Source organism: Gopherus evgoodei, unplaced genomic scaffold, assembly GCF_007399415.2.
Source record: "Gopherus evgoodei ecotype Sinaloan lineage unplaced genomic scaffold, rGopEvg1_v1.p scaffold_70_arrow_ctg1, whole genome shotgun sequence".
In the NCBI taxonomy this organism is placed as follows: Eukaryota; Metazoa; Chordata; order Testudines; family Testudinidae; genus Gopherus; species Gopherus evgoodei.
Genome location: NW_022060091.1, coordinates 305,834 through 316,834, shown reverse-complemented (window position 1 = coordinate 316,834; position 11,001 = coordinate 305,834). Strand labels below are relative to the sequence as shown.

At 42.4% G+C, this 11,001-nt stretch overlaps 1 protein-coding gene across 1 annotated transcript; it reads right to left on the bottom strand.

Moving 5' to 3' along the window:
* Positions 1 to 5,702: 5,702 nt before the first annotated feature.
* On the bottom strand, positions 5,703 to 6,647 carry LOC115643763 (olfactory receptor 1009-like). The gene has a single exon (XM_030547746.1). It carries the CDS (start codon positions 6,645 to 6,647, stop codon positions 5,703 to 5,705), a length of 945 nt encoding a protein of 314 aa, XP_030403606.1.
* Between the last annotated feature and the right edge of the window lie 4,354 nt (positions 6,648 to 11,001).

Below are 11,001 nucleotides of genomic sequence, written 5' to 3'. Positions count from 1 at the left end.
TGGTCCCCTCAAGGATTGAGCACACAATCCTGGATTTAGCACACCAATGCTCAAACTACTGAGCTATCTCTTCCTCCAAAGAAGTCACTGGTGCAGTCCAGAAGTGAACTCAGCTCACCTGCATCTCAGTCCATTGTTTAGGTCACTATCCTTGCATGTGGGGGATCATGGTTCTCTTCCCCTCTCTATCTAGGGGTGGAGGCAGAGTTGTGAAGTGAGTTCTCCCATCTCTGAGGAAAATGCCTTAATATCTGGGCTATAAGGTATTGTGGAGTATTGAAGCTGTTCCACAATGTATAAGTAACTATTTATATATATACACACATACACACACACTCAATGGACCAATGCGTTGGACCTATCAAAGGAGTCCCCTAACACTGAGCTACAGTGTAATTTTATCCCAATCACTAGCCAAAAATTTTATATAAGTGGAATAGCTTCAATAAGAAAGCTTGAGAAAACTCCACCCCTGTGTATCTATATACTGGTGCTTAGGGCCTTCAGCTGTGAGGTCAAAGCTTCAGTCCCTGCTCTACAGCAGGTAGAATGGGGAATTGAACCCAGGTCTTCCAGAACACAAGTAAAGAACACTGGGTTAATGGTTGGAAGAAGAGACACTATCTCCTCTTTCAGGTAACTTGGTCAACCAAGGCCCATTAACTTGTGCTGTAAATCATTTAGGCACTTCTAGAAATGCCACCTGCAGTTTCCATTTCATGAGGAAAAATGCTGTAGTTTGTTATAAAGGAGAAACGCCCATGGTGCTCTCTCAGGAAACTTGACTTTGTTCTTCCCTGTTTTGTTGTTTGCCTTAAGGTCTGCCTGAGAAGAGTGCAATTATGATTTGTGTATGTAAAGCAATGGAGGCTGGGATTTTCAAAGGAGCCTAAGGGAGTTAAGCACCTAACATGCATTGAAATGCAATTTTCACTCAGCCAGTGGGAGTTTTACGCGGAGTAAGGTCTGAGTAAAAGGTGAGATCAAACCTAAGGATCTGACTATTAAAAAAAGTACATTGGATAGGAGTCTTGCTCATGCAGGCTTGACAGTCAAGGAAGAAACCAATATCTATTGTCTAGCACAGCTGATCTCAAACAGTGATGCACTGTCCTCCAAAGGTCTGTGGGCCATATTTTTAAAGGTCTTTAGGTGACTGAAGACACAACTAATTGCCTAGGTGTACCTAGCTCCCATTGACTTCAAAGGGAGTTATGTACCTGGATGCTTTAGAAAATCCCAGTAGGCATCTATCTTTGGAAATCTGGTGATATGGTAATCTTCCTTCTGGCCTGGAGAGAGGAATACTTTCAAAACCAAGAACTGGAGAGGCTGAAGTATTAGAAGACGCAGTACAGAAATGGAAGAAGTTGGAAGACCACTGGCTCGGAGGGAGAAAGGCATGATTAGACTTGAGAAAACTTTATAGAGTGCAAAGCAAAGAACTTAAGGAGAATATTTAAAGTCTGAGTCTAAGGGAGACAAGTTGGATGTGATCTTACATTTTCAATGGAGATTAGCTCCAAAATCCCATTGACTGTCAACTAACTCCCTTGGGCTCCTTGAAGAATCTCAGCCTGCTTATATACAGGTAGGTGGTTAGATATCAAGAGGGTGAGTGGATTGATAGGCTGGCCTACCAGGAGGGTATAAAATGGTGTAAGTTAAAGTAGGCTGCTACCTAATTTATTGTTCATGTTTTATGGCTCGTAGGATCTATGCTGTGTCCCAACTTTTAAATAGTCCCTTGGAGAAACCCCTTCAGTGTGCCAGACCCCCACAGGGTCCCACTTTTCTTTAAATTCTTGTGACCTTTCACACCCTGAGCTCTGCGCAGTGAGGCCTTGTGTTGGCATAGAGAAGCACAGCCTGCAGTCTATCCTGGTCCAGCCAGGGCTCCTCCCAGCCAAGCTGCCATGGAATCCATTGTTGTCTCTCTTCCTCAGTTAGTCCTAGGTGAGGGCTCCTGAGCTGCCCTTAACCCATCTATCTGACACCTCTTGGCCCATCCTCATCCTCCTTCTGCAGGCCCATACTGAGTTCACATATTCCGCCTGCTGGAGTTGCCCATGGGCAGGTATCAGTTGTTCAAGCCTTGAGGCTCCCATTGTCTTTCTGGATCTTCCATTGAAATGGGTCAGTTCCAGATGGGCCTTAGTGACCCATTCCTACAGCACCAAACAGTGCCTTGACACACCCACACACCTTGTTTTCTGCTCAGTCCCTAGGCAATTTTAACCCTTTGCATCCACTGGGTAGCAATCCCTAGTCACATAACTGTCTTGCATGTCATTCATTACATTATTTCAGAAAATTCCCACTTCATCACACAAACTCTGACTGGACCCTTGGAATATACCCAAATCACTCTACACAACCTGTCCAGTGTAGCCTGTCCTGTAGGTTATGTATTAATTATATTGATCACTTGAGAATTCCTAGTTCTCTCTTTGAGGGTTGATAGGTTCTTGTCCTATAATCAGTATCATTAAATTTACTATATGGTTGGCAACCCCGATGTGCACAGTGGCAACAGTCACACTATAGGAACTCTTCTATATTTACAATTAGTTCATTATTATATTTAACAAAGTCACAAACACTCTAATTTAGTAAGGCAAATTGAGATACTGCAGAATGTACATCTGCACATCCATATTCTCACACCATCCCTTGCAAACAACCTGAAATATTAGCCATTATCTTCATTCTCATCAGCAGTGGCCATCATTCTGGCTCCTCCCAAGGGATAGATCTCTCCCTCCTACCATCCAAAGACTGGGATGCAACTTCTATAATATGTTATGCCAGAGGTTCTGAAACTGAGGGTCATGACCCCCCCAATCCCCAGGCTTTCATGTGGTTATTACATATGTCAGAAACTGACAGCCTCCACCCTCAAATGCCACTCACCTCCAGGATTTATAATAGTGTTATTTTTTTTTTTAAATTGTGTTTTAATTTATAACGGGGCAGGGGTCACACTCAGAGGCTTGCTATGTGAAGGGGATCATCAATACAAAAGTTTGAGAACCTCTGTGTTACACTGACACCACTATATTTAATGCATATTCAGTAGGGCCCCCCCTTCCCTGTATTTGTATTTCCTCATCCTACTAATATTGAGGTGTCTTTCTTCTATAGGTTAGTGTATTAATATATGTAATGACCATTTCAGCTCATGACCAAACCCATCACCCCTTGCTTAAGCAGATTTGCAGTTATTACTTCCATGTTCATTGTGGCAACACTTACTGGACCATTCTAACTCCTGCCATTGAGCAAGCTCTTCTTAGTTCACAAAATCTAAAGGTAACGGTTGCTCTGTGTCAAGGGTTACAGCCTACTTGACCACACTTCTGCTAACTAATGCTTCAGCTAATATCTTACAGGATACAGGCCTGTACGTTTCTTGCATTACAGCTGAATATAATGAAGGTAAGGCACTGAATATACTAAAGGCAAGCTAGCCCTATGAGCTATACTACTCCCCAGTTCCATGGGTTATTTGGAAGACTATCAACATCAGGAACTCAAAAAGGGCAATCAGGGCCAAGGGGAAAACCTGAGTCTCCAAGTAGCCAAGGATTCACAGTCAGTTCCAAGCCAGGGTCAATAACGAGTATCAGAGTCCAAGTCACATTTCAGGGTCTGAGTCAGGAGGCAAAGTCCAAAACCAAACCACAGTCAAGCCAGGAGTTCAAGAACATAGAGCCAGAACAGTCAGAGCAACTACAGAAGATCCATGCTGTTGCCTGGACACATCCCAGAGCACCCATTGGGTTTATATAGGGCAAGGAGCCATGGGGCTGCTGCCTTTTAAACCCTTAATGTGGAACTTCCCATGGTCTGTCTCCACAGCAGGTCATGGGATATGGAATGCAGGCTGGTTACTGCTGCTGTGTAGCATTTTGGAGTGGTTAAGCGTCTAATACCTCTGCAGACCTGGGTTCTGAACCCATGGGGCTTACCTTCAGATAAATAGAAATAAGAGTCTTGGTCTGGTTTATAGTGTTAAAGTCACTGGGAGAATTAATAGGATTTGGGCACCTCCCTTACAATCCTTTAAATTCCCAAACTTGATCTAACAATTAGGGTAAACCTTCATTGCTCATGTAGGCTGAACTGAGTGTTTTCAGTGCAAATGGCTTTTTAGGTTTTCTGAAAACACAAAACCAAACAAAAACCCCACACACATATACAATAAGAGTCTATGGATGTGACCTATTACTCTGCAATGGCCCCATTTGGGACCTCAGGACAGCAAAACCTAGCTAGGCACGTTGGGCCAGAGTGGGAGTAAGGGGCTTAGCTGTGGGACGGGGGGTCAGAGTGGGGGTGAAAGGTGTGGCTGTGTGGCCATTTTACACTTGATTCTAACCAATAGGGAGGAAGTGGTTGCAAATCTGAAGGTGGAAGGCAATTTTGGGAGAAAGTGCTTGTGAAATGATAGATATGAAATTGCAGAAATCTTTCTTTTCCTTACAGTCGTAAAATCTGAGTATCTTCAGGACTCTTGGATGAATGCCATCTGGTCCTCTTGACTAATTACTGTGTAATTTATCAATTTGTTTCAAAACCTCCTCTACTGACAGCTCAGTATAGGACAGTTCCTTTATCACCTAAAATGAAGGGATCTCCCTCCCATCCTCTGCAGTGAAGATTATTGCAAAGAATTCATTTAGCTTCTCCACAACAGCAATGTCTTTCCTGAGTGCTCCTTTAGCAACTCGATCGTCCAGTTCCCCACTGATTGTTTGTCTGGCTTCCTGCTTCTGATATACTTTAAAAAAAAAGTGCAGTTAGTTTTTGTGTCCTTAGCTAATTTTCAGTCAGTTAGTCCCTGACTATGTGAGCAAGAACAATGTAGGCAAACATCTGAGAGAGAGAAAACTTAGTAACACCTCAGAGCTCTGGCCGATCCCATCCAAGATCCTATCTCCAACTGTGGCCATCTCTGATTCTTCACAGGAAGGAGACAAAAAAACCCTCCCAGAATCTATTAGTGGGAGGACGCAGGATTCCTTCATGAACAGTGACGTCTGGCTGAAACCCTGAAGCATGTCCTTTAGGAAAATAAGACATAAACCAGAAATGAGGCCCAGGGTTGCTGAGCCCTGCCCCCCACCATCACACTGTCATAAATTTATCCAACACTTTTTCTAAACTAATTAAGTTGTGCATCCTTACAGCTCGTATTAAAAGGTTGTTCCAGAACTTCACCCTTCTGAGGGTGAGAAACCTTTCTCTAATTTCCACTTGAATTTGTTGATGGCCAGTTATATCCATTTGATTTTGTGCAAACAATGAGACAGAATTAGTAATAAGAGCTCTGGCATAACTTTTATCCCAGTGATAGTCATCTCAGATGTAGGAGACCCCTGCTTCAAGTGTCTCAGGAGGACAAATGATTGAAACAGAGATCTGTCCCCTCCCATATACATGCCCTGGCCACTGCGTTATGGGATATCTCTCAATTTCTCCTGCAAGAACTTTTGTGAGTCTAACTCCAGCACCCATTGGTTCCAATGGAGCTATGCTGATTTACATACTCTGGGGATCTGGCAAATTGACTTCAATGGATCTGCTCTGACTTAGACCAGTGGAAGATTTGGCTCAAAGTGTCATTACCTGAGCTGAGAATGTCCCATACACTAATTACCCACAAATCTCTGCTCTCTGACTGAAAAAAAAAGAGAGAATCAACACTGATTGAGAAACTTGAATTTCCCCAATATATTCCTTAGAGCTATTTTTACCTCCTTATTATTCAGGCTGTAGATGATGGGATTTAACATGGGGGTCAAGATGCTGTACTGGATGGAGAATATTTCATCCAGCACCACAGAAGAGACTGAGCTGGGTTTTGTGTACTGGAGAAAACCTGTCATGTACAACAAGCCAACCACAGTCAGGTGAGAGCTGCAGGTGGAGAAGGCTTTATGCCTGCCCTCTGCAGAGCGTATCCTCAGGATGGTGGAGATGATATGAATGTAGGAGATTAGGGTGAGGAGGAAGGAGCTCAACCCTAATATCAAAACAGAAGTAAGAAGCACCACTTGATTGGTAAAGGTCTCAGTACAGGCCAGTTGTAACAGAGGAGGGAGCTCACAGCTGAAATGGTTGATTTGATTGGGCCCACAGAAATGCAACTTGAGGGCAAAAACTGTGTTAAGAAGGGCATAGAAGAAGCCCGTAGTCCATGCACCACTCACCAGCTGAACACAGATCCCTTTGCTCATTGTCTGCATGTAATGTGATGGATCACAGATGGCAGCATAGCAGTCATAAGCCATGGCTGAGAGAATGAAAGATTCCGTACCAGCTGAGAGGATAAAGAAGAAGATCTGGACAATGAAGCCATTGACAGAAATAATTTTCTGCTCTGCTAGGAAGTTCATGAGCATTTTAGGCACCGTGACTGAGGAATAGCAGATATCAACAAAGGATAAATGGAAGAGAAAGAAGTCCATAGGGGTGTGAAGGTGAGAATCAGCTCTTATCACCACCATGATCACTATATTACCACGTAGAGTGATTAGGTAAATAACTAAAAACACCGAGAAAAGGAAAATCTGCATCTGTGGGTCACTGGAAAGTCCCAGGAAGATAAATTCGGTCACTGTGGTTTGATTCTTCATTGCCATTTATTCAGGAAATCTCTGGATTGGAAGACCAGACAAAATGAAATTAACACTTATTATGAAAATAAATTGAAATAGTATGTGGAGATTATCTGTTCCAGAGGATGAATGTAAAGACGTAAAATGTGTGTTTTAAGTAGACTAAATTTAGAGAGAGAGAGAGAGAGAGAGATGCGAGATGGTATTTGTGTGTTTTAAATAGGCAAAATAAGCTGGATACACAAAAGGACTTGGGCACTTAACTACCACTTTAGATGCCTAAATCCAAGAATCATATCCTACTGGTATTCACAAATTCCCTGCTCAGCTCTGACTAAGCGATAGTCTGACGTGAGGCTCCCTCAGTCTCTCCTCTTGAAGCTGTTCCTCTATGGATTAATCATAAAAGAGGCAGTGCAGGGTTACTGAATACTTGGTCTTCTGCCTGCAGGGTGAGTGTACTAACCACTAGGCTATAGAGGAATTTGTTCTCTCTCTGCAATCTGGCCTTATGACTTCAGTAGAGCTACAGCTGTGTCACACCAGTATGGATCTGGCAGATTGGCTGCAATGAAACTATGGCCAATTGACAATTGCTGGACATCTGCCCAAACCTATATAAATAATCTCCACCTCCATTACAGTCTGTCGGTTGTTCTAGAGTATTTTGTTGAAAACACTATTTAATATCTGCAGTGTATAATTGGATTCTTACCTATTAAAATTATTAGGATTTTTCAAGAAGAAGAATAATCATAGAATCATAGAACTGGAAGGTCATCCAATCCAGTCCCGTGAACTCATGGCAGGACTAAGTTTTATCTAGACCATCCCTGGCAGGTGTTTGTCCAACCTGCTTTTAAAAATCTCCAGTGATGGAGATTCCACTACCTCCCATTTTCCTAATGTTCAAGTCTAAACTGACCTTGCTGCAATTTAAGCCCATTGGTTCTTGTCCTATTCTCAGAGGTTAAGAACAATTTTTTCCATCTTCCCCATAGCAACCTTTTATGTACTTGAAAACTGTTATCCTCTCCCCGCTTAGTCTTTTCTTCTCCAGACTAAACAAGCCATTTTTTTCCAATCTTCCCTCATAGATCATGTTTTCTAGACCTTTAATAATTTTTGTTGCTCTTCTCTGCACTGTTTCCAATTTCTTCACATCTTTACTGAAATGCGGCACCCAGAACTGGACACAGCAGTCCAGTTGACGCCTAATCAGCACAGAGTACAGTGGAAGAATTACGTCTCGTGTCTGGCTTACAACACTCCTGCTAATACATCCCAGAACAATGTTTGCTTTTTTTGCAACAGTGTTATACCGTTGACTCATATTTATCTTGTGGTCCACTTTGACCTCCAGATCCCTTTCTGCAGTTCTCCTTCCTAGGCAGTACTTTCCCATTTTGTATGTGTGCAACTGACTGTTCATTCTGAAGTGGAGTACTTTGCATTTGTCCTTAATGAATTTCATCCTATTTACTTCAGACCATTTCTCCAGTCAGTCCAGATCATTTTGAATTATAATTCTATCCTTCAAAGCACTTCCAACCCCTCCCAGCTTGGTATTATCCGCAAATATTATGTGTACTCTCTATGCATTATCTAAATCACTGATGTAGATATTGAACAGAAACAGACCAAGAACTGATCCTTTCCGGATCCTACTCATTATGCCTTCCAGTATGACTGTGAATCATTGACCAATTCTCTCTGGGAACTGTTTTCCAACCAGCTATGCACCCACCTTATACTAGCTCCATCTAGGTTCTATTTCTCTGGTTTATGAGAAGGCCATGTGACACTATCAAGAAGAAATGAATATGTCCATCAAACAGTATCTCAACACAGTGACATAATTTTGAGACGAGGGGCCTGATAGAAAATTAATGGGACTTTTCCTCCTAAGTCACTTAACTCCGACTCGGTGGGATTTTTTACTCCCTTTTTCTGAATGTCTGAATATCAGGCTGCCCTTCTGGAAGTGAATGACATCCTTTATTAATGGAAAAGGGAATAAAATCAATGTTCTGTCCAATGTCAAAATTATGTTTGTCCTCATACAACTCTAGAGAGAAACTAAACTTTTCCTCCATTATCAGTTCGTGAGACAAATGCAAAAGCAAAGAGATGGACCTTGTACTAGAACCTGAATGTCAACACAGGCAGATTCTGTGGACAGGGAAATTCTATTCCAAGGGCATTTTCCAGAGAATGCCCTTCCCCTGACCTCCCCCGCGCCACACAGAATACAAACTACTGCACTAGCTGATCTCAGCTATCTCAGTGCTGCCTTAAGAAAGAGAGAGCTGGGCGATTCAAGTAAATCGGTTTCACCCGCCATGGTCCCTGTGTTGTAACTGAGTCTGTGTGACTCAGTGCTGCAGCCAGGCAGAAATCAATGGGACTCTTCAGAGACCTACCCCTAGATAGGAGGGACACAATCTGGTCCTTTGAAATGAAAAGGATACAAAAATTAAAAAGGAATAAAAATATGAATCAACTCACCTGCCTTTTAAGCACAGACCATAAATATGGTGAGATCGTTCTGACCCGTGATTTTCTCTTTTCTTAGTCTATCTACCTCCTTATTGATTTGTCTATCTAGTATGTCTGTCTCTGGAATACAGTATCCAAACAGATCCAATATTCTTTACCTGGAGCACTAAAACCTAACCCCTCAAGGTGTGTTGGGTTATCAGTGGGAGTGAAGAAAAGAGCTGGTCTTTAGCTGACTTCAAGACTAGGAGATGATTCTTGAGAGTTGTTTAAATGCTGTCTTGTTCCCCCCGGGACAATCCCTGGAGTTCACTCTCTGTAACAAGCTCCTAGTTACATTGTGCTCCGTCAGTCAGTGAGTAAAGATCTATGGTACCTAAGAATGAGAGCACTGAGACTTAGGTTATCGTATGCATCCAAGTGATTCAGGTACCCAATATCAGTGACAGTCAATTAAAAAGGAATGTGTTTAGGCTCAGATTCTCAAAGCAGCTGAAGGAGTTAGATGCTCAAATAGAAGCACATTTCCTCTCCCTTAGACTCCTTTGAAGCTCCTAATCTAATGAATAATTACCAGTGTAGTGGAGGAAAATGAATGGGGACTGGCCAGTCATCCTTGAAAAATCATCAATAGCTGGATACATAGGTTAAGGAATGAGAAAGGAGCCAATAGACTATATAAGATGGCAGGAAAGAACAGGAGATGAGACAAAGGAGGGATTTTTCTGAATATATCTGGGTAAAATTTTTCTGAATACATCTGGGTAAAAAAAAAACCTGAAAAATGCAGTTTGGTTGACCCAATATTATTTGTGAATTAGAAAAAAAAAAAAGCCAAATTGTTTCATCCAGGGCAAAACAAACAAACAAAAAAAAACAAGTAATGTCACAAAGCAGCACAGGACTCCTTAGGGCCTCCCCAGTACCTTTAAGCTAGTGGTTAGGGAACTCACCTGGGTCTTGGGAGATCCTCATGCAATTCCTTCTCTGTCTGATGTAGAGCAGAGATTTGAAGTTAAGTCTCTTGTTTCTCAGGAAAGTGCTTTAATCTCTGTGCTGTAGGCCTTGCTGGAAACCTAAGCCTAAGTAACTATATTAATAAAAGGCTGGGAACCATGGAAGGCCGGGCTTTGACAGAATAGCAATGCACCAGGTAGACCCATTCCTGATCAGAGAGGACGGTGCAAAACCACACAGTTCTCTCAAGTAACTTTGTAAATACATTCTTAAGAGATGGTACAAGAGCACACTGACCCCTCATAAGATAAGATTGGCATCACAGAATAATGGGTAAGGATGTTTTGTTCTAACTAGCAGGTACCAGGGTAAGGGTGGTAACTAACAGCATCTATAGTGTAATACATAACTTTTTTGTATCAATGTATAAAAGGATAAGTCCAATGAGGGGCATCCTTGTATTGGTCAAGGGGACAAAACCCTGATGTCCCAGCTTGTCACAGAAATACATGTCTTAGTGTCCCTGTGATCCATTGGACAGGGAGCTAGTACTGTGCTTTGCTGACAATAAACCTGGCCGAGGGCCTTAGCCACCAAACCGAGCCTGTGGGCTTTCTTTAGGAATAACATCGAGGTCTGCTGAATCGGTATGCTGCATTCCCTGCTCATGCAGCTGACACCAGAGATCCAAGCACTGAGCAGCCTTAACAACTCTCCACAGCCTAACAACTTAGTCTATAAGGTATTTTGGGGCTGACCTTTCTCAGTATCTCTGAAGCTGTTTTGCTAAGTAAAGTCAGCAGCACTTCAGCAGCAGCAGAAACACATGGCTCTAATGCAGCCCTGGTGACATGTAGAATGTGTTTCTATCTTGAATGGTCCATTCCAAGTCTTCTTCCTTTCACAAGAGTCAGCATGGGAT

What these genes read in the sequence shown, in the direction of transcription:
- LOC115643763 (XM_030547746.1), bottom strand. Translation starts at nt 6,647, where the DNA reads ATGGCAATGAAGAATCAAACCACAGTGACCGAATTTATCTTCCTGGGA.